At 42.9% G+C, this 23,790-nt stretch overlaps 2 protein-coding genes across 4 annotated transcripts in view; both read left to right on the top strand.

Moving 5' to 3' along the window:
• The window catches only part of dnah2 (dynein, axonemal, heavy chain 2), a 64,506-nt gene extending 61,640 nt beyond the window's left edge, over positions 1 to 2,866 (top strand). For both annotated transcript variants that reach the window (XM_008435561.1, XM_017310481.1), the window contains 4 exons: positions 49 to 225; positions 1,402 to 1,476; positions 2,098 to 2,248; positions 2,344 to 2,866. In XM_008435561.1, coding sequence (XP_008433783.1) covers positions 49 to 225; positions 1,402 to 1,476; positions 2,098 to 2,248; positions 2,344 to 2,498 — 558 coding nt within the window. In that variant the 3' untranslated portion in view covers positions 2,499 to 2,866. The remainder of the gene's footprint in view (positions 1 to 48; positions 226 to 1,401; positions 1,477 to 2,097; positions 2,249 to 2,343) is intronic.
• Positions 2,867 to 5,057: 2,191 nt separating this feature from the next.
• The window catches only part of kdm6ba (lysine (K)-specific demethylase 6B, a), a 109,832-nt gene continuing 91,099 nt past the window's right edge, over positions 5,058 to 23,790 (top strand). For both annotated transcript variants that reach the window (XM_008435559.2, XM_017310482.1), the window contains exons 1-3: positions 5,058 to 5,316; positions 7,370 to 7,524; positions 8,110 to 8,164. The gene's annotated coding sequence lies outside the window, so the exon portion shown is untranslated. The remainder of the gene's footprint in view (positions 5,317 to 7,369; positions 7,525 to 8,109; positions 8,165 to 23,790) is intronic.

Below are 23,790 nucleotides of genomic sequence, written 5' to 3'. Positions count from 1 at the left end.
TCTCTCTCTCTCTCTCTCTCTCTCTCTCTCTCTCTCTCCCTCCTCCAGGCGTATCCATCCCAGAAGCCCCTAGCAGCCTGGACGCGCGACCTCTGCCAGCGAGTGGACCAGTTTGCACACTGGGCAGAGAAGGTCCAGCCCCCCGTTCTGTTCTGGCTGTCCGGCTTCACCTTTCCCAACGGCTTCCTCACCGCCGTGCTGCAGTTCACCGCCCGGCAACACAACGTGAGCGCCCGCCGACCGACGTCTCCGTGGCGATTTCATGAACCCGTCACGGCCGGGGATTCGTTTCCGCTTGGCGAACTCGGGTTTTAGGTTTTACTGGTGTTGGAACAACCCCGCAGACTCTCCTTGTGTGGGTTTGGCAGAGAGAGCAGCGTCGTCTCTCACTCCTACTGAACAAAAACACTTAATTAATCTCAACTTCCTGCAGCTCCCTCACAGCACACCGAGACCCGGGGGAGCTTTGGCAGACGGGTTTTTGTCAGCTTAGCCAGAAATACGTCTGAAATGTGACAAAAAGATCCCAGATGATGAAGTTATGAGGGAATAATTATCAACTTGCATTCAGTTTTTTTTTTTTTAGAAAACTACATTTAATTTATTTTATTTTCTTCATCCGTGTCAGTTTACAGATGGGTTAAAATTGGATATTCACTGGGATTTTCATCGGGTTTTCTTTAAGGCACCTAAATATCCTGGTGACTGATGTTTTTATCAGTCTGGTGTTCGTAATCCAGACTTCCAGTTATTATTTCTCTGATTTAATCCCAGACGACGAATTTCACTGGATTTTCTGAAGCTAATGATGCTGTAAATACGTCAACTCCTAGTGAAAAGTAAATTTGTCGGGAAACATCACAATTTTTCAGTTTTTTTTTTCCAGTAAACACACTAAAAAAAGAACAGTTTAAGTTGTTAAATAAAACTAATATACAAAATATTTTATACAAAACCCACCTACTGTACGTTTGTCACGAAGGTGTGGCTTCATCAGTTGCATCAGACGTCTCTGTTTGAGATGAAAACACCTCAATCACCCGGAGACGTAGATAAGTTCAGAAATGATCGGTTCAGAGAATAATACAAAATGAAAATAGTGCGAAAAGGCGACAGAGGCCAGAATGTCTGTAGATGTGTGGATGATGCACAAGTTGAAGTTTACAGCAACAGGGTCAACATCAGCGCAGCTTTTCCTGAATCCAGAACTGGTTCACCAACTAAGAGAAAAAGTAAAAAAAAAAAACTGACCGAAATGCTTTACTACTAAGATCCCAATGACTTCAATATGTGGGATTTTACCATGCACGGTATCACTTTAACTTAATCGATTGATCAAAGTCAAAACATTTGAACAGATAACAGACATTAATGCATAATCTCTCATGTGTGTATCTGCAGATCTCAGTGGACACGCTGTCCTGGGACTTTATAGTGTCCACTGTGGATGACAGCAACCTGCTTACCCCGCCTGAGGTGACGTCCCGTTATCATCCAGATTTCCATCAGAATCTCTCTTTCAGCACATTTTATTTATCTCTCATTTTCATGTGTCCTCTTTTTGTTTTTCTTATTTAGTTCTTTTAAATCAAGTAGCATTTCCATCCGCCCCCATTTTTCCAGCTCCCAATTCGTTCTCTTCGTCCTTTATCCTCTATTCCCGTTACAATTCCAACTTTTTTTCTTTCTTTTTTTTTCCATTTTTCTCATCCATCCTGTATTATTTTTAACATTTTGTTACCTGAACATTTTGTCCTTGTTTTTGGGCTCATTCACATGCAGTGCCAATCAGAAATGAACAGTTAAGCATTCATTTTGGTCTTTTAATGCTGCATATTTATATAAGAAACAACTAAGATTTAGATTAAAAAAACATTAACTTATAGTTGCGGGGCGGTGAAAGTGGTTGGTTTGCTTGTAGAAGCTTTGGAAACACAAATAAAAGTACAAAAATGTGAATTTTGCACAACATATCCCCTCTAAACCTCACACCCAGACTTGTGCTCAGTTCCGTGACGTTGCAGTGCGAAACGAAACTCTGATGGTGACTCAATGTAAACTTTTGTACCTTTTCTCTCCGTCTCCTCACTCGTTCAGGATGGCGTTTATGTGAAAGGCCTGTACCTGGAGGGGGCGGGTTGGGACAGGAAGAACGCCTGTCTGGTGGAGGCCGAGCCCATGAAGATGGTCTGCCCAATGCCCACCATCTACTTTAAACCAGTGGAAAACCGCAAGAAGATGTCCAAGAGTGAGCCGTCCGTCGAAACGTGGCGATTTGTTTTTGACGACGCCGTCGTGCTTCCAACGCCTTCACCTCGCGCCGTCTCTCCTTTCCGTCCGCAGGCATGTACCTGTGTCCGTGTTACTACTTCTCGGTGCGTGCTGGGAAAGACGGACGGCCGGCGTACGTGGTCGCCGTCGAGCTCAAATCCGGAGCCGTGTCTCCGGACCACTGGGTGAAGAGAGGGACTGCTCTCCTCATGAGTCTGGACAACTAAATGCCCACACGTTTCTAATGTTTCCTTTCGTATTTTAGATTTTGTTTGCCAAATGTTTGTAGTTTCTGAATCATAAAGTAGAAAGGCGCGATGCGCACCGCTGATGTAAGTCGTTCTGTGACGTTTGTGCTTTGGCTTCGTTAGCTCTCTTCCCTCTCTGTCCATCTTCCATCTGTCTTTACAAGCTCATTTATTCCACCGATGAGAGAACACGCCTGGGGAAGTATCACCCACTGTTTTACTGGAATCACCTTTGAAACATCTGGACCGAGCGACTGTTCTGGTCAGAAAACGTCTGACCGTGTGCGCTTATTGACTTTAAGCACCCGAAAATACTTTCAACTTCAATAAAGCTCAAAACATGTCGACTACGATTGTGAAGATAGACAATTTAGAGCTTGTTTAATACAAAAGCAGCCATGTTTGTTTAAATGTAACACTAAAACTTAAGACAATTAGAAGGAAAGCATATTAAAAAGCAAAAGAGTAAAACTTCGGTTTTGAGGGTGAGTTGAGGCTCGTCTTCATCTCTCGAGCTGAAAAAGAGCAAATGAATCCTGATGAAGCTTCGTGGACAAGACGTTTGGAGTCTGTCAGTGGGCCGCTTTGAGCCCAGGTTTCCCCTCCAGATAGACTCAACCCAAACTTCTCAAAGGGAGAGAGAGAATAAAAAAAAAACAAGAAGGAGCCTGGAGAAAGAACCATCCAGTAATGAGAGAGGGGAACCGGGAAGGGGCTGGTGGAGGGGAGCAGTTCAAGGTTGCATTCAGCAGTAAGGACTGTCCTGACCAAACACGGACTTCCTTTTGGGTTTAAGAGCCTCTTTATCAAATCCTAGTCTTTGTGTGTGTGTGTGTGTGTGTGTGTGTGTGTGTGTGTGTGTGTGTGTGTGTGTGTGTGTGTGTGTGTGTGTGTGTGTGTGTGTGTGTAAGGGCACATTGGTGGTCTCCAGTTGGTGGGAGGTGGAGGGAGGGGGCAACTTTGAATTCAAATTCAAATGGGCTTATTCTTCAGGCCCGGTTCTGACAGACATCAGACTTGAAGCTGGAATGTAAATGTGGCATTTTTGGATGTCCGTACTTTGGGATTAGTTTGTTTCTTTTAAAAGTCACGGGGGAGGGGGGAATTATGTTCAGCTTTCATTACCACACCATACCAACTTTATTTATAAAGCTCTTTAAAACAACCACAGCTGATACAAAGTGCTGTACATTAAAACACAACATAATAAAAAGTAAATAAATATGAACTCTTACAGTTTAAAAACAAACAAACATACAATTTAAAACTAGATCCTGCTGGAGTTGAAAGCCAAGTAAAATAGATGGGTTTTAAGACGTTGTCTCTAGAAAGTGCGGGTGGAGGTTGAACTCCACTCTCTGCTCTACATGAATGTAAACCCCAGCCACTGTTGTCTGTTCATAAACAAAGCAGTTCTGGCTGAAATTCCTCCTGTCTGTCATCTTTTCATATGCAAATCACATACAGTGGACCCCCCCATGCCCCTCCCCGCCTTTTTTGCAGTTCGGTATTTGCAGATTTTTCTGTGGAACTTGAAATTATTTGCGGACAAGCCACCTATTTGCAAAATTTTTTTTTACCAGACTGCTTCTCTAAAATGTTAGAAAGAAAATTCAACTGGGGAAGCTGAAACACCAAGGCCCCATGATGCTTGACATATTTGTCGGCGTTCGGGAAGGAGCCAAACGCGACATCTATTTTCCTTTGAACTGATTGACTGAACCCTCAAGAATGGAAATAAGGAAGATTATAGATATTAGCTTCTGTGGTAGTTTTTTTTTTTCTTCTGAAAAGTTGCTAAGTTGGTATTTAATAAAGCAGCTAATAATGCATCTAGTCTTCATAATCTCTACACCAATCAGCGCCAAGGAAAACGATCGTCACTCCTGGATTGGCTGCTTTGCAAACAAACACCACCCAATGACATGTGGGGGGTGGTCCTAGTATTTCAGCTTCCCAACCTGCTTTTGCTTTCACATATTTTTAGACATGCTCTATGAACAAAATCTGCGTCTAAGCAAATTTTATGTAAATAATTTGTAGTTGCAGGAAAACACGCAAACTGGTGAATTTGCTTGGTTTGGTGACGCAGTAGGAGCCCCCATCTGACCAGCCCTAGCCCAGGGATTCATTTATGCATTGACCACCACTGCATGCAGCTACTAAGTAAGCATCATTCAAACACTGGTTGACCATTACCACTGTTCAACCCAGTCCCGTTCTGAACCTTATGTGACCTTTTTGTTGACTTTTCCCAGCATGGATTTTCCTCTAGTTTCCAGTTTCTTGAAAAGTTTAAAGTGCCGTCATTACGTCACGGCGGGTTCCTCGTCCACAAAGGTATGAGGGCAAAGCCAGAGGTTCTCCAGGGTATTACTGTAAACGAGCGAAGTATCTGGGAAGTCCTGCAGAGTGACTAAAAACGAACCTGGAAGAGAGGGAGGAAGGCAGGGAGGGAAGAGGAAAGGGAAAAGAGGCGTTCAGCGGTAGAAGAGAGAGAGAGAGAGAGAGAGAGAGGGGGGGGGGGGACGGAGGGAAAGACTCCTCTGCTTCAATGGAATAAAAACTGCGCAGTTTCTTTTAAGGAGTCCCCATCCACGGCTCGGTTCGTGCGCAGTGGACACCTCTGGAGGATGATTCAGGGATGGTGGCTCCTGCCTTTTTCCTGGCTCTAGCCTTCTATTTATTTTTTATTTTTTTTTTTTTAATTTCAGTGCCAGCTCAGAGGAGGAAGAGGAGCTGTGCAATCATTCAGAAAAGGCGATGCGACCATGCAGAGGTGCAGCAGTGCTTCACGGTGGGCTTTCTCTCTGTTCCCTTCGCTGCACCTAAACGGGTTTTGGATGCTGGATGGAGCTCTAGACGTGGTTTAGAAATGACAGAGGAGAAGACGGGTTTTTTTTTTTTTTTTTGGTTTTTTTTTTAAGGGGGCTGCGTCATCCCCGGATGGACATGGAGGTGGACTGCTGTGCAGATCTTTCTCTGGTTTTCGCTGCTGATTCTGTGGGCTAACATCTAAAAAAAAAAAAAAAAAAAAAAAAGGTGAGAATAAGCGCAGATTGTAACCCGTTCCTGTAAGTAACGTAGCAGAGCTACCGTCTTCTTCCTGTTACAAATGGAGGATTTCCGTGACGTTATATAATTACTAATAATGTCTTAACTTTGCATGCGTGCTTGTGTTGAGTTTGAGCGGGTTCTGTCTTGTTTTGCGGGATTTTTCCCCTCCTAACATCATAGTGAAAGTGGAATGATGTCACGTTTTCTACAGTAAAGGAAGGGGATAGTTTACGGGAATGAAGCTGATGTCGCAATCATCTTGTGTCGACCCCACGTTTCCACGATAATACGCAGATAAAAAAAAAAAAAAAAAGAGTCGATAAATGGAGTGGGTTGGCGCGGCCGTTCTGTTTGGCTCATTTATGCGGCTGTTATTGCGGGTTTATGGGGTGAAATGCGGGCTCTCCGCTTTTTAGAGGAAAGGGGTGTCGCATTTTCTTTCTGAAATGTCATGTGGTGAAGTTGTGGCGGGTTCTCTACTATTTCCAGGAAGAGCGTTTGAATTTTCTTCCCCTTGGATTTTTTTCTCCCCCTGTCTCCACCCCTCTTCATGCTGCTTCGCCACCTGCCATTTGGCTTCTTCGCCACTAGATGGCGACACAGGACAGGAAATCAGACAGGACGTCACCTGCTTGACGTATTTACCTGCATAGTAATTTTAAAGTTGGGGGTCGGAGCTCCGCCGTGCTTCAGTTACAGGACCTGGCTAATTCACACCGCTCACATTTTTAAAACCTTTTTGTTATGATGCAGAATTACAGCGTAATTGTGAAGTGAAAGGCGACACTGACATTGTATTAAAAATATTATCAAATTAAACACCTAAAAAGCATTTTGTGCTTCAACTCCCTTTACTCTGATGCCCATAAATCAGGAGTGTCCAAACTTTTTTTTTGTCATGTGGGACACAATTTTCTACTCAAATTCTTCTGATATTTAATAGTATGTTTGTTTTTGAGTGGATGTCACTAGATAAATGTGGTCATATTTACGAATAAATAAAATACAACACAGAACACCTCTTCGTGTCAAAGATGACACTTTTTTGTTGTAAAAAGATTGTAATTACATATAATTAAAAACAACATTTCCATCAACAATCTGTGCTGTGTGGTCAGTTTAACTGCAGGGATTTGCTCTTTCCTCTAGAGGGCGACACACCCAAACTCCAGCTTCTTCTTTTTTTTGTCTGCAGGTCACGCCTGAGTGTTGGTCGGTTTTGTTTGGAGAATTAATGGTTTAAGTTCGAGGAGAAGTCAGTAAAAGCTTTAAATGATCACATTTATGGTTAGGTCTTTCTTTAAAGCATAATTTATTATGTACTCTTCAGCGAGCATGCAGGCTGTATTTGTCAGAATAAACTTTAGATTCAGTATTGGATTGCAGGACTAAATTACAAATGTTTGCTGGAAACAGGAGGGAAATGATCTGACATGCAGATTAGAGATTGTGGGGATCTGATAAATTTCCTGCTTCCTACGAGGATTTAAGTGCAGAGGTGCTTGGATTTTCTGACCCTCTGACTCCAGCCGCATCTGAAGGCTGCAGTTATTCCTGTTGCTTGTGTATATGTTTTCCTTCCACTTAACTTTTTTTTGCCAGTACGGTTTGGAGTTGAGTTGCTGCCATGCAGCATTAATGAGCCGCTGAACAGGTGTACCCAATAAAGTCATAAAACTGTGAGTTTAACATGAACGGAATTGCTGTAAGAAACTTTTTGATGATTTTTTTCTTCTTTTCACTCATTTAAGAAGAAAAGGTTCATTTTCATGAGCTTCTGTCTTTCTTCGCAGCAGCGCAGTGAGGATGGGAAGACGTCTCAGTGCTGCGTTTGAAGAACCGCCAGCGCCTGACTGAAGCCATGAGAAATCACCGCAGACTGCTGGAGGAAGATGGATGGGATTCACCTCGACACCTGCAGCTGGAAAAATCCTCCATGGAACGACAGGTGGAAGAAGCTGCCTTTTGTTTTTATTGCAAAATAATCGTTACTTGTGTTATAAAAATAGAATTGACCTAAAATGAAATGTTTTTATTAATTTCTGTATTTCCACTAATTTGACTTTATTTCAAATTTAAATGAGCTTGTTTTTATTAACCACATAGGATTTTTCTGATTTTAATATTTTGTAAAAAATAAAAAATTAAAAAATAATTCACACAGAAATTAAAAGCAAAAGATGCTCAAGCAAGCAGAGTGCTTGTCACATTATGCATTCATAAAATGTTCATTTAAATGCTCAAACATTTGGCATCTTCTCTGTAAAGATGACAGTCACAACTTAGTGCTGCACCGACAATCGGTAGCTTTTTTTCTGTTTTTACTGTTTAGAAGCAAAAAGATAAAAATTAAACAAAAACCAACAGAAAAATGCTGGAAATTTACGTCTGGAAACGTGTGAGGAAAAGAGTCGGGATGCTGACAAGCAAACAGTCCGTTATTCTTTGTTGAGTAGTCCACATGCTAGCAGCAGACAGATTGAGCTGATCCTCATCAAACTCACTGGTGTGTTATTTTCTCTTGGTGCTGCAGAACTGGACGGCTGACCTGCATCCGTCTGCAGAGCGACCAGAGCGTACCTGCTCAGGTAAGACCTCCTGACCTCTTATCTCCGCCTCCCTCACGAGTCGGCGCTGACGAATGAGACGCGCTTGACTTCGTGGTTCAGCTCTGTTGGGATGTTGGAACGGCAGATTGCTCGTCGGGCAAACAACACAACCTTTAGATTTGCGCACGGTGTGGCCCAGTTTTGTAAATTGGACTGTATCGGTGTGCGTGTGGGAGCAGCTGCTGAGCCACTCAGAGAGGCTGATCTGTTTGAAGTTGTCACATATTTATTTTTCCTGCGTTCTGACCTGCTGTGAGTCTGTTTAGACATCATGAGCTGGTCCGACTGGTTCGTTTCTATAAAACGTTTTTTTTTCTTCTTCTTCTTTGTGTTTGTTGTTAAGCTGCCAACTTGCCTTTAACCGCGCTGCTGGTTTAGTAACGAGTTCCCTTTTATCAAGAGAAGCGCAGCGTTGGGTTCAGTTTATGTTTCACCGTTTATTTAAACTTGAGAAGATTTAAAACAATTTACCTTCAACATCTTTTCAGTTTTTTTTTTCCTTATTTATTGCTTTTACTGAAGTACTTTCAAGACGTACGGGGGGCAAATACTGCCAGAAAATGCAGAGTAACTGCAAGAGATGAATTGCTGTGATGAGTAAGTTGGTAGTCCAAAAAAATAATAATTAAATAAGCATACATTTAAATTGAATGATAATTAAAAGGGAAAAATCCAAAAACAAGAAAGAAATTGTGCAATAAAATGAAATTTTTGAAATGCCTAAAGACAGAAAAAAAATTCACAAAATATTTTTGAAAAATAAATGAAAAAAATGTATATTTATTTAAGTGAAAATAATGGTAGGGGTGTTGATGTACTGAATTATTACAAATTAAGACATTAAAAAAATTTAATGAATTATTATTAGTAAGCTATGCAACATTGCATATATTGCTTTTTTTCATTTCTCAGCCTTGTTATTAATCTACTGCATAATGCAGTGATAAAAAAAACAAAGTTTTTAAAATAACATTTCTAGGTGTGTTTTCAATTATAAAGCAAAAAAATATCTGAACTCATGACTTTGCCACAATTTGTAAAACAAATTTTTTTTTTGTCAAGTTCATTTTTGTCCATTTTTTATATTTTGTATGTGGGTATACATGCACATATTAATAATTTGTCAGTACTGATTCTCAGTAACGGGTTGTCACCCCCAGCCCGTCACTGAGGTGCTTACACACCTAACTTAACAGCAGCTCCGTTTCATTTTCACACACCTTCTGACATCTGTCTCAAACACGCCCTCTCTCTTCTCGCTCACGGTTCTGATCCGCCGCTCGGGGACAAAGACACACGTTTCCTCTAAATCCAGTGTCTCCCAGGACGCAGCTAAGTCTTACACACCTGAGGGGGTTTGTTACGAGCTTTGCAGCCTTGTTTCATACATTCACAGCCGGCCACAAATCAGATCAATTACACACGCGAACGGATGCAGAAACACACACACACACAGTCGTTTTTTTTTTTTTATAATAAAATGGCAGCCATGCTTAGAAAGTCTCATATTCTTTGGGCTCATTCCAACGAAACCATAAAATATGCAAAATGAACGTCTTAAAGATTACGTTTTCAGTGTGCCAGCTACTAAACTACATAAATACTGGGGACAATGAGATGGAAGCAAAACAAGTCAGAAAATGTGGCTCAGATTTAGTGAAATCTCTGTTTTTGAGATTTTGCAGTGGTTTCACATTTTAAGAACTCCTTCGTTGTCCTTCCCTGTAGTACTCCAGCGAAGGAAGTTACTGGAAAAGTTAAGACGTTAAAACATAAATACTACCACGTTTATTGAGCGTATGTCGGAAAAACTCTGTGTTTCCATCCAGCTCCAAACGGCTGGACTGAAAACGATGAGCTTCGATCCGTGGCGGCACGCTGTCTGCTTCGCGCTCTCTGTTTGGGACGTCTAGGTTGTGAACTGATTTTCTTCCAGAAATAATGAAAAATATCAACTATAGGGAACTCGTACGGTGCATCTCATTTGTTCCCACTGTCGATGATAAAAAAGGTGTTAGGAGTGTTTTCCTTTTTGGCAGCGTGAAAAGAATCCGGTGGCGAAACAGAAAAAAGATGGTTTGTTGTAAAGCCTTGTGAGGCTTTGTTGCCACCAGACTGGTGGTTAAAAACTGGACAGGGAAATGGTGGTAAAGGTGGCTTTCATATAAAAATACTTTTTATTCATGTAAATGAAGCAATTCAAGTAATTTGAATGACTTGTCTCGGTGTTAACGGTTTTATTCATCGAGATGTAAAGAAAATGTTTAATTGCGTGAAGGCATTGAAAGTTCAATGCTCTGTTATGAGTGAATGGTGTAAGAGTGTCCTGAAATGTGTTTCTTTCAAGTGCTCAAAGAAATGCAAGGTTTAATTTATATTTATTTGACACATTCGTCCGGCTGAGGTGAATTTTCATCGGTACAGACAAAGAGTCTGCGTGGTGCATCATGAGATCAATAAAAATTTGCTCAAATTCAGAATCAGGGGAGTATATTTTCAGTTTAAACAACGTTAATAAATTGCGATTCTTGTGCTATATGATTTTTTTTTGTCGTGTTTAGGAGGTTAGTGTCAAGCTGTCTATTAATGCTGGAGCATAAGTTACTTAAAACTGCATGTATTCTTAAACTACAAAATCCATTTCCTGAAGTTATACCTAGTTGTAGATTCTGGGTAAAGGCAAAATGTCAGGGACAAAGAGGCAAAGTGGGACTTTTAAAATGTGTGCATGTGTATCAGAGAGGCACAGAATTAAAGACGAGTGTAGGATGACCTGCACTGTATCTGAACGGCATGACGAAGAACATTTCCAGACTCTCTCTGTCAGCATGAACACGACTTCAGACACTGAGTCAAACAAATGCTGTCCATCCAGCGTGCCCATAAATAACGTGGGTTTGCGTCCGACCGCAGGTTTTCCTCTCTGCTTGGGGTGATCTCAGACGGTGTCTAAACACTTGACTCCCCAGAGTTTGGCAGAACCGTTAACGCTGCCGTTTTGATGTCGGCTCGTTTTAAGTAAAACGACTCCATGTGGCACACCTGGTTCCAGTTTGGTCAGACGGCTTATTTGGACTGGGTTCTGGTTTAAGACTTGAGAGATGAGTGGCACATGCTCCGTTGAAGGACTTGGTAGTTAAAGCCACATTCCTTTTAACTGTATTTGAGGGCATAAGCCGTAATATGCTGTTTGTTTCCTGTTTCGCTCCGAAGCTATTGGTTATTGATTTATTTGTCCAGCAGGTGGCTTTTCATCCTTCTCTTTCTCTACCTTTCAAATCAACTTGTGATTTCATAGCTCAACATTTTATATTATTTTCCCTCCTTTTTTAGTTTTCTCTGTTCCCTCATTTCTGTTGTACTTACCAACTCAGTCTGAGAGGCTGAGAATGAAGATGGTAAAAAGAAAAAACAAAAAAAACAAAAAGCCGCGCTCAGCCAGAGCTGGTTTGAAGAGAGGTGGAGGGAGGGAGCTGAGTCAGGATGCCTGGAGGCTGGATAGCAGGAAGCAGTGGGTGAGGTGGAGGACAGGAAGGACGGAGGGAGACAGAGACTCCTCTTCACCGGCCTCTTTCTCCTCCTCGTCATCGTCAGCGCTTGTCAGCGAGGCAGGAGTGGCGAAGGGAGAGGTGGAGCTGACATCATTCACTTCCTGGAGGGCCTCGAGGGTGTGCTGTGGTTGTCTGCCTTTTAGAGGCCTTTAATGGTCCCAAACTACAGCTGGCTCAGAAACGCTGTGGGAACGCTGGCTTTAGTAAAATAAATAAGAGAAGCACAACACGAGAGCGATTTCAAAGGCGCGATGCAGACGGGTTAGATAATTTTTCTGTCGTGGTAAACTTTATTTAACCATGAAATGTTGTGAAGCATCAAAGATTACTAAAATGAGCCTGATGACATGATCTTGTGAAAACATTTTTTTTTTTTTTTTGAACCTGGAAACCTGGCTGGGATAGGAAGCAAAGCCAGAATTGAGCAAGTTTACACCATTAGAATTTTTACAGACTGAAATTTGCTGAAAATATGTGGATTACTAAAACAAGTAAAAGTGAAATGGAATCAGATTCAAATACTTGTAAATTGGATTTAGAAATAAATCATTTCTGCTGTATTTCTCATGCAAAAGGAGCAGGAAGGACCTTAGTTCATCTCTGAGCTGTGGATTTCTTTGGAGCTCCAAAGACTTCTTGGTGGTTCTGATTCTTGGTGGTTCTGATTCTTGGTGGTTCTGATTCTGGACCGCAGTCAGATCCGTTATGCGCAAATGGAGAAAACAGAGCATCAGTGAACCTTTGCAAGAGCGGCTGGTCCATCAGAACAACTTGGAGCTGCTCCTTTATTCATGAAAGAGCCTTTAAAACAACCTGGAAACCCCTGCAGTCTGAGCCAAAATGGCTGCCCAAGCTGAACACAAACCCATAAGTCATCATTCTCAAAGACGTCTTTATGATCTCCAAAACGTTTGGGAGGAAATGTATCTGTGGAGTGAGTGAAGGCTGGAAGTGCCTCCTGATACATCTGGAGTAAAACTGACGCAACTTTTCATAAAAACCATCTTGTCAGTGGACCCTCAGTGACCCGTGAAGCCTAAACGTTGAAGGCCGCCATGAGGAGTTTGATCACAGAGACACACAATCTGCTACGACGGTCTTTTATGATGAACACGTTGCTGCATTAGCGTCGATTCTCTGCGCGTTTGTTGCGCTCTATAGACGAGCTGCCATGGAAACTGGGATCTGAGAAAATATGTCTTGTTACTTTTATGTCCATGAGGACATAATGACGTTCGACCTTGGTTTTATTTTCCCCGTAGCTATAAGAACAGGACGACGAGAATGTCTTTTTATTGGCCAATATGTTTCATAATTCACTCACTCCTTGCAGCCACGTTTTCATTTTTGCCCTTTCTCTGAAGATCCTTTCGTGGCCGAGACTATTCACACATTTGGTTTTATGTGTGGGAGAAAGTCTAGCAGCCGATTTGGTTTTTAAGCAAAAAGAGGATAGAAAACATTGAAACTGAAAGTGTCTGAAACGGGCTTACGCAGGCTTTAGTGGTCGGAGGATCTGCTTCTCTGTTCTGAGGAAAAAGTGCAAATCTCATCAAATCCCAGCTTCTCCCCAACTGAATCCCTTTCTTGAACAAATCCAGCCTTCGTCGTGCTGGACTCTCTCACCCCTGAACCCCCCCTCCTCCCTCCATCGCTCCCCTCCCAAAGCTCCTGTTCTGGCTTTCTGCCTCTCAGGTTTCTCCCTGCACCCCTGGCCCCCCTTTGACCCCATGTTACCCCCACACCTACCCCCTCCCTTTCCCCAGGGCTTGCCCACAGCTCCCAGTCCTTTGTGCTCCTTCGCCTCGCCCCCCCACCCCCTGCCTTTGTGTGCGAGAGGCCAGCGAAGGGTGATGGGATAGGCGGCAGAGAAAGAAAAGGATCCAGTCGATCACACATGATGCATTTTATTTTGACATGCTATCGTTTGATTGGCTAGAATTGCGGGCCATGTCTTTTGTTTCTCTCATGTACCGCCCTGTCTGATAAGCATCCAGAAGGAATGGTTTGATTTGGCTGTGATTTAGTAAACACTCAAATCTTATTGCTGGCATGTCTGGATCGAGCAGGTCCAGCATCATAACCGGAGCAACTTCCGGTTATGATGGACGGAGCGTCTGATGGACGATGTAGTGAGTAAAGCTCACCAAACGGAGATAACACCTGAGTCTGCATCACCAGAATGTGTGATGTCACATTCTGGGTGTTCATCAGGACTGGTTGTCTTGACATACAATTACCTGATGCCAGATGACACCAAATAGAAATCAGGTAGCATCAAGCAGATAGTCACATTTTCTAATTTCCTGTCATCTTTTCTGAACTCAAAAACACGTTGGCTCACTGGTGGACGGACCTAGTCATTGCCACCAGGCTTTAGAAAGATCCAAGTTAAACGTGGATCATTGCTCATTTCTGTTGCGCTGACACAGCAATGATTTATTCCTTAAACAATTGGTTATTTATTGAAGAGGCGACATGACTCATTCTTTTATAAGTTTTAGTTGGTTAAAGAAAAGGAAATTGAGTAGAAAAAAGATTCCGGTGCCCAAAGAGGAACATTAAAAGAGTTTTCACAACTGATAATCCGGTAGACTTTGTTCGACCGGGGGACCAAAATTTCAACATTTGTTTCGTTCTCAGCTGGTTAACAATCCAAACCCTTTGAAAAACATCTTCCCCGTCCTCACCTGTGGTGGCGCTGCACCAGGAACCGCCGACAGAAACAACACAAGAACTTCTGAAGAAGATACAGAGTGCAACTTCTTCTTAACAAAACTTGAACAAAAATGGAGCAGCATCAGATTGTAGCAGTTGTAGGATTCCTCTTTGTCTTTGGCAAAAGGCCACGAGGAACTTCGTTACAACCAAAACAAATGTGTTAGTGTATTTACCCAGAATGCCCTGCGCTACAGTCTGCTTCCTGCTGTTGGAGCGATCTTTGGTCTGCTCTGCATTCGCATATGCATTCAAACTGGGCTAGAGTTCACTTCAACCAAACTGAGATCTCGGCATTTAGAGTTTAATTGCGCATTTACACCTCCCCGAAAAAAACAGACTTTCTAGCTAAACAAACTGGAGTTCGATTTAAAATGACTAAACATGGCAAGTGTGAAAGTGTTAATCGCAACTATTTAAGAAGAAATTGTCTACTTTAAAGGAATTAATAAAGAAGTAGAGAAATATTCAAGCTGCGACTAGGTGAGGCTTTCACATCTGCCTCTAACCACATGATGCCTTAGCAAACACATTCAAACCTGATGAGCTGACAGGTGACACGGGTCGCTGAGTTTTAACAGTGGAAGTGAGCCATTATGTTTCTAAGAGGTCTTTACGGCATGTCAGTTAGGAGGCCAGACACTCGAGACATTATTCACCCACTGACTTACCTGCTGGCAGGTCAACAATAAAAACATCCACGGATCTGCAGAGGGGAGCGGCGCGTCAGTGGATCCAAAACCCATGATAACCGACGTGTCTCTGAGAACAAGGCCGGAGTGTGAACGTCGAGTCGAGAGAGCGTTAATAAGGTTGTCAGGGCATCTGCACATGCATTATGTATCTCTTTGTTCCCATGCATTTTTCAAAACCCCGTGCAAAAAAAAAAAAAAGGTGGGTCATGCTTGGTGCCGCTGCCGTTTTGTGCATAAGATCCTCTCGCTGAGAGCGGACGCTCAGTGGGAAGAGTTTATTCCTGGAAAGCCGGCTGCCGCCGCTGTTATTGTAGCAAACTTGATTAGAAGAGCTACAGCTGCCGTGGCCTCTGCTCCGAGCTGCAACGTGACACACACACACACACAGCCATTAACCCGTAGAATGTAGATTATGTTCTGTGATTCTGAGGTCGCCTAAGATTTTACATTTCTATACATTCTGTGAATTTAGACCAAACAGTTGTGAAGCTTCCTGAAAGTTGCAGCTGCTGAACACCTGCTTCACCTTTCCTTTCTGTTGCATTAAAGCTGCAGTATGCAACGCTTATAAAAAAAACATTCTTTATATATTTAACATTATTATGACGTCATGACATCATAATACAAAACAGATGATCTGTGAAGAAAATTGAGCTCCACTCCAAAGCCAGTATTGCCGTCTGCAGAAGTACAACCCTCAGTCAGAAACAACCAATCAGAGCGAGGAAGAGGGTCTTCACGCCGTCAATCCAGCTCACATTGAGCAGCATCTACACAGGCATGATGGACAGCATTAAAACCTTCCTCCTGGCTCTGATTGGTTGTTTTTGATGCATTTCTTCAGATGGCAATAGTAGCTCTTGGAGGAGGGGGAGGATCTTGATTTCTCCACAGATGATCTTATATTATGCTGTCATGGTGACAGTTTTAACAGACATGGAAGAACATAACATTTTTTTGTAAAAGTTGCATGCTGCAGCTTGGAGGCCCATTCCCAGCAGAAAACCTGTCAGTGCAATGTGGGAATAATTATGCTCTATGAAATTTGTGCAAGGGCTGCACAGTGGCGCAGTTGGTAGAGCTGTTGCCTTGCAGCAAGAAGGTTCTGGGTTCGATTCCCGGACCCGGTCTTTCTGCATGGAGTTTGCATGTTCTCCCTGTGCATGCGTGGGTTTTCTCCGGGTACTCCGGTTTCCTCCCACAGTCCAAAAACATGACTGTCAGGTTTATTGGCTTCTCCAAATTGCCCCTAGGTGTGAGTGTTTGCATGATTGTTTGTCCTGTGTGTCTCTGTGTTGCCCTGCGACAGACTGGCGACCTGTCCAGGGTGTACCCTGCCTCTCGCCCCGAACGTTAGCTGGAGATGGGCACCAGCAACCCTCCCGACCCCATTAAGGGACAAGGGTGTAAGAAAATGGATGGATGGATGGATGGATGGATGGATGGATGGAAATTTGTGCAGAAAAAATATTATCGGGTTGTTGTTTATCTGTGACATACATGTCTCCTTTGCCATCTTGTTGTGAACCGTGTGAGGAGTTGAATTTACTTGCTACTGTTTTATTTCTAGTTTCATAATTTCATGGTGTCGTGCTACATGAGCGGCTCGGTTGGTTGTCCTGTGAACGATCAGGGTGGATTAAATCATGTCCCGTATTGTGTTGCCGTCTAGAACGGTTAGGAGACAGGAAGGTGGATGTTCTAGGGTGGCCCAGTCAAAGCCCAGACCTCAACTAGATGGAGAATTGGTGGCAGAACTCTGTTCCCAGCCGATCCACACCCAACCTGACAGAGCTTGAACAGTTTAGCAGGAATAATTGAGGAAAACAGCAGCGTGACTTTATCCACACAGACTGCAGGTTGTAGTTGCATAAAAACAATGACCATGAGAGCCATAATATAGCCCACAATCTGATTTTCTTGCTGTTCCTACCCATGTAGGCCCCTACGTGCTGTATAAGTGTCTTTCAAGCTGAGGTGATCAAACTCCACTGGGATCTGAGACCTCAGATCAGAGCTTTAGTAGCAGCAATACAGGAAACACGCTGTGGTAAAGTAAGAAGCCGAGTCAGAAGGATGAACTGTTGATTCACTGGTCTACGCTCCGTTCCTGACCTACAGCGAAAGGATTAGGGTTATGACTAAACGGATGAGATCACACATCGTCATCCTTTTTTTAGTTTACATCAGTAGCCGTCATCCAGAGCAGGTCATTCAGACTGCTTTTCATTAGCAGTTTTTTTGCTGTTAATAAATAGCTTAGATTTTTAGGAAATAATCCGATTTGTATGTGATGTATTTATCTATTTCGTTCAGTAACTTTACACTGTAAAATCACAAAGTCTTACCTAGACTTTTGTGTTTTTGTCATGATAACATGACATGTTAAGTGGAAAAATCTGCCAGTGGAAGTAGCATATTCAATAATTATTTACATAAAACAAGCTGGTATATCTTGCTGAAAAGTTACTTGCTAGTTTTGTCCAAACATATTAAGATATTTGTACTAGAAACTAAACAAACACATGTATGATTTAGTGTGTTTTGCCGTGTAGATGATAAAAATATATTCCAACCAATGTGTGACATGTTGCATTTTAAATCAGTTGCCTCAGAAATTGCACGGCCTCTTCCCCTGCTAATAGAAAATAACAATTAGCTGCTGTTGGACCAATTATCTAAATATCAACAGAAGTCTCCATTGGCAAACCAGCCTTTCATGTGAGGTGTTGACCTTTGAGAGGGATCATGCTAATTATTGATCACTTATATAAACACAAGCCATCCTAAAACCTATTATTGCCTCTTCCACTGCCTTCCTATGGAGGCCCAATGTAATTAGGCCCTGAGGTAATTGGCCGACTAATTGTAGTCGGTTAGATACATACATTGCCTGGCGTCAAACTCCAAACAAAGCTCTGTAATTTCTTTTAATTACCCGCTGTTGGGTCTGACAGCTGACCCCGAGCCCCTGTTCGTGGGGATTGTGGGTAGGCTTTGGTTCGTGGTGGGTGAAGGGATCCTAACCTTCCCTCCAGTGTGGTCGTGGCCCAGACGGATCATTTTGTCGGAGCCCACATACGTCACAGAGTGGGACGAGCAGAGCAGACACACTTCCCTGCTCCGGCTTTTCAGGCAGCAGACCCATTCATCACGCGTCTGTGTGCAGAGGAGCTGCTGTTCATCGCCTCCCCTCCAGGAGCCGGCTTGTCTCACGCTCTATCTCTCCACCTCTCCACTAGCTCGCTCTTTGTCTTCCTGCCCCCCACCGCCGTCTCTCTCTTCCCCCTGTTCTTCATACCTTTGATTCGGTCTTGTCTTGCTCACAGCTTTTACAAATGTGGCCTTGCTGGCAGAACAAAGGCGAAACAGCCAGTTATCTTTTCTACCGACGCCTGAGTGTTTGTTCCAGATGTTTGTGCAGTACCGCACGGACGACTCGCCCCTTCAAGGAATCTTTCTACATCCCAACAATTTTATCCTAAACTGTTAACTTAGTTCATGACGGTAGCTGGAATTCAAAACGGATAGAGATGATTCAGATGTTAGAGGAAGGCTTGAAAACGCTTTTGTCACTGAAAGTAGTAAGGGGTCAATAGCTTTAGGAAATAATCAAGTATGGCTGAAATCATTAAGACTTAAATTGCCCATCTTTATGCTAACTGCCAATACTGAATATGCCACACGAATGCTACTGCCCACAAAAGGCAGCTGCTTTACCAGTAGATACTGTAGATTCATATTTCTGTTCTTGGTGGAAGAACTTTATGCACCTCTGACCTAAAGAGACTCGACGATCTGGTAAAGAAAGCCGGTTCTGTCCCGGGGACGAATGTGGATGATGCAAAGAGGGATTCTTCATAAAATCAAGAAAATTATGGACTGGACAACCCTGACCATCCTCTTCATGAGACGGTCTTGGGAAAACGGAGTGTCTTCAGTCAGAGGCTTCTTCAAATGTGCCGTGACACAGACCTCTACAAGAGATCTTTCCTGCCAACAGCCATCACTATCTACTGTAACTCAATGAAGAACTGAATTAAAATGAGTAGCATTTAATTTCTCTTTGGGATCAATAAAGTATTTTTGAATCTGAATTGAATCGAACCGACCAGAGAGCAGGTGTGAATAGGAACCGGGTTTTTTGTTGCCTGCTGGTAATTATTGACTTCAGTCCTAACGAAAACATAACTCTTATGTAAACATGCTCACTTGAAACTGGGACTTGGGTCCCTTTTATCCATTTTTGTGTGTTTCCCAAAAGGTTTGCAGGAATGTGTGGTGGGGACTGACGTCTCGCCACAGTTCAGTCGCTACGTCGCTCGGATGCTCAGAGACAAAGACGTTGTAAAGGTTGTCTTAAGTAAGCCGGCTTCAGAACGCAAGGGTTTGATGTAGCGATGATGGATGGTCTCTGGTACCAGCTCGCTTGAAGATTTAAAGTGAAAACCAGCGGGGGGCAGTCACTGTGCATCATTTCAGATGTATAATTTCTTTCAGTTTCATGCACTGGACCAAGTTGACGGAATAAGTCACTGGATTTCAGCCAGAAATTCAAACCAAATGATTTGTAGGTTTGTAGTCTACGAGCGGCTGGAGGCAGCTTTCAGAGGCGCTCCTTTAAAGCTTTAGTATGGAACAGTTTAGTGAAAATAGTTTAAAGGAGCAGTTTTATAAAGGTAGACAAAGTGTATGGATGGCTTGGATATCTCTAGTTGTAAGGAGAATGGAGTAAATTGGTGTAGTCCCTTCCCCCACCTGTTGCTGCCTGCTGAAAGACTAACAACTGCCATAAAGTCTGGGCTGTTAGGGGAGTGGGAGATTTTTTTTTTTGTCCAGACCCCAAAAAATCTGTTTTGTGCCACTTCCACCTGCAGTCTGACCGGTAATGTCGCATTTTATCCGCCTTCTTGCGTCATCCGTTGCAATCAATACAACTTATGCATAAGTAGGAACTTCTGTTGTTAAATAACAGCTAATTGATCATCTTTTAGTTTTGATTTTTCTGTAAATACAGTGCAACGGTTATTACTCGAGGTATATGAGGAATGTCGGGTTTTTTCTCATTACTATTGAAACATAAGTGACGTGATTTGCGCTTACTTTAATTTATGGCAGTGATTCCTCCAACCAAAGGCTCATATTCCACATGAGGAGAAAATCACCGAAATGTCACCATATTCAAAAAAAAAAAAAAGAAGAAGGAAAATGGCAGCATGACCTTTTACAGACAAATTAAATTGCAATTATTTCCCCGAAGGTGAAAGAAGCCGGAGGTAAACGCTTTCGGAGCGATTTCAGAGAGGACGAGCCCCGTTCACGTCGGAGGCGGAAATAAAAGATACATTTTCTAGTTCCTCTCGCTGTGAATTCATTGAGTTAACCTCTTCTTCCTGCCACCTTGAGGGCCTCACAGCTGGTAGCGGTTTGTTCAGATGTGAGCAGAGCTGCAGCCTCTGTCATGTGAAGTTGTGTTTTTTTATCTGTGGAGCTTCGCTGGTTGAGCTCGTCGGCTTTGCTCTGCTTTGTACTGTATGTACAGTACAGCGTGCGTGGAGAAGCACAGGCCTCAGAGAGCTAGGATCAGGCTAGTGTTGCCATGGTGAGAATCAAATCCACAATGCAGGATTGTAAGGAGACCCCTGATTGGCCGACGGGACTTTTCAGGGCCGGCCAATCAGACGACAGCAGAGCCGGGGCTGTTGCTAAGGGGAGTAGCTTGGAACAGTCAGCTGTGTTCTCTCTCTCTCTCCCTCCTTCTCCTGCTGCTCGCTCTACCTTTGCCCTCATTGACTCCTTCCCCCCCTCCTCCTCCTCCTCCTCCTCCTCCTTCCTTCTGCATCCGTCTTTCTCTCTCCCAACATTTCTTTCTGCACTTCTACACGTGCAAAATGGGAAGGAGCACATGTTGAAAAATTCACTGAATATTTCATGCTGTTTGTTGTTTAGGCCCGAGTTCACAGAAACTCCACACAGACAGCGGGGATGGGTGTAGGTTATCATTTTACCTATGTGTTTTGTACCTTTTTTTTTCTCTCTCTATAATTTTTTCCACATGTGTTTTTATTTATGGACACTTTAGGGTTCAGGTTGAGGTTAAAAAAGTCACTGAAATACTCGATTTTGCTAAACTTATGAGAGAAAAAATAACAAAAATAAAGTGCTTGGATAGGCTGAAAACTTTAATTACATTACTAAAGATTGTTTTAAAGCTGCAGTATGTAATTTTTGCAAAAATCTGTTTTTTCAGATTTGCTTAAAATTGTTACCATGTTGTGACAGTATAATATGAGAAGAGAAAGTATGTGTAAAGATTGATTGTCTCCATCTCCTCCCTGAGCTGCCATTGCTGTCTGATGAAAGGCATCGCTCCTGGTCTAAAACAGCCAATCAGAAGCCAAGAGGAGTGTCTTGGCGCTGTCAATCAACCTTGTGTATGCCGCTTAATGTAATAATGGTGGAAAAACAATTTATCATTCCAGGAAAGCCATTTATCCACCGTCATCGGTTGCTATGCTAACTAGTATTAGCATTGGTTGCAGGCTGTGTTGTGGTTAACAAGCTGTAGCTTAGCAAAGAGCAAGTGTGAGGGGGTGAGCAGGAGAGTGACTGACAGCGCTAAGACCCTCCTCCTGGATCTGATTGGTTGTTTCTGACTGAGTGGTGCATTTCTGCAGAATCAGAGGAGCCCAGTTTGCTCTAATTCACCCAGTGCAAACAATCTTAACATTACCACAGAAGCTAGCATAGACAGTCTTTCTTGTTTCTGCTCCTGGGGGTTCAGCCAATCAGCACCAATGGAAATGAATGGTGCTCCTGGATTGGCTGCTTTGCCAACACCAGCCAGTAACGTGTGAGGTAGCTTTGCGTTGATGTATTTCAGCTTCACAAGAATCAGGGAATAATTTCAATTACAGGGCTAAAAAAAGCCAATTATTTGTCTTATTTGACACCTTCTTTTTTTAATTTTTTTTATTCATTGATATTACATTAAAGGTGGCAGATTAAATATGCTCAGCACACTTTTCAGATTTCAATTGATAAACAAAAAACTTTTTAAGTTTTAACAATCATGCACCACATTTTGTCTATCACATAAAATCCCAATAAAACATTTTGACGTTTGTGACTGTAACGAATCAAAAAGTGAAAAAGTTGAAGCTCGTGTATACTCTTGCAAAGCGCTGTGTGGCGATGACACGCTGTTTGGTTTTAGGCTGTGGAACAGTTTTATGAATGGGGTTTGTTGCGAGAGCATCATTATCATTTCAGTGTGGTGCAGTTCCTGGATGAGTCAGACCAGCCTCTGCCTGATATCGGATTCCTCGTCCCCCAGGCAGAGCCGAGGCCGGTTGGATAACCAGGAAATGTGGGTTGTGACACTGGAGCATTGATGGTCGACAATCAAACTGAACCACACAAAGAGCATCCTTTTTATTTTGTTTTTGCACACGGGGGAAAATTATACGTCACCCTATGAGTGGACCAAAGCGGAAACGAGGCATCTGCATATTTCTCTCTCCTTCCCCCTCCTCTTTTCTCCCTCCTCTCATTTCCTCCATCTACACTTCCTGTTTCCTGACTCTCATCCTCTCTTTGTTCTCACAAATGCTCAGTTTTGCGACTTCCTCTGTCATTTATTGCCTCTTTCTTTTGTTCCTTTTCAAACCCTCGTGTGTGTGTGTGTGTGTGTGTGTGTGTAGGTGTGTGTGTGTGTGTGTGTGTGCGTGTGTGTTTAGTAAGTTTATGTAATGCATCCATTGTAGCCGACGAGAGCCATGAGGGCAACCTCTCCCACTTTATGAATCAAACTTTGCTGACAGGGCTATAAAACCGAGACCCATTCATAACAATCCATCCTATCAGGAGAAGCTGAGTGAGGAGAGTTGAGAGGGAAAGTCTGTGCTGTGTCCATGTGAAAGCAGAGGAATTACAGGTGTCCTGATGGCAGCGTGTGCTTGTGTGGAAAAAGATCAGATCAAAAGCAGGAGTCCCATCTGGTTCTTCGTTCTCCCACCGGTTTCGTTTAGGTCATTGTTTATGCATGTGTTTACGCTTTGTCTCTGTCTCTTCTCCTCACAACGTCAAAGTGACGCATCCATGGAAATAGAAACAAAAATCTCCAGGAACGAGAACGTTTAGGCATGCTTTGTTCCTCAGGCTCCAGAAGGAGTTCTTTTTTTTTTTTTTTTCCACCTCTGCAACAATGGAAACGAACACGTGCCCGGGCAAACACGCTCCGAGAGTTTTCCTGCGCTGGCGCAAAGTCTCTGGGACTTGCTGAAAGAGGAGTAAGGAGTCTGCTGCTGCCGCTGCCATGGAGGTTAAAAATAGCAACACACATGCATTCACTCACACACAGAAATGGATGGAGCAAAAAGCATCTGTAGCGCCGAGTCTCTGTAGTCCTTGTTTTCCTTCTTTCCAGCTCAAACAAAGTACAGGGTTGAAGTAAAAGCTCTCCTAAGAGCTCTTAACATGTATTTGTAGACGTGGTTGTCAGCGGTGAAGTCACAGGAATTGTTCTCTTCTTCCAAAACAGACATTAAGTCTGAAGCCATGGCCAGTTTTCAAGACGGAAAGGAGGTTTTAAGGTCTTTATTTGAACTTTAGTTTTAGTGTTTGGGCTTTCAGACGTTGA

The sequence above is a fragment of the Poecilia reticulata genome, linkage group LG18 (genome assembly GCF_000633615.1).
Source record: "Poecilia reticulata strain Guanapo linkage group LG18, Guppy_female_1.0+MT, whole genome shotgun sequence".
NCBI lineage: Eukaryota > Metazoa > Chordata > Actinopteri > Cyprinodontiformes > Poeciliidae > Poecilia > Poecilia reticulata.
Note: the sequence above shows the minus strand (reverse complement) of the source record. Positions and strands in the feature narration are given on the sequence as shown.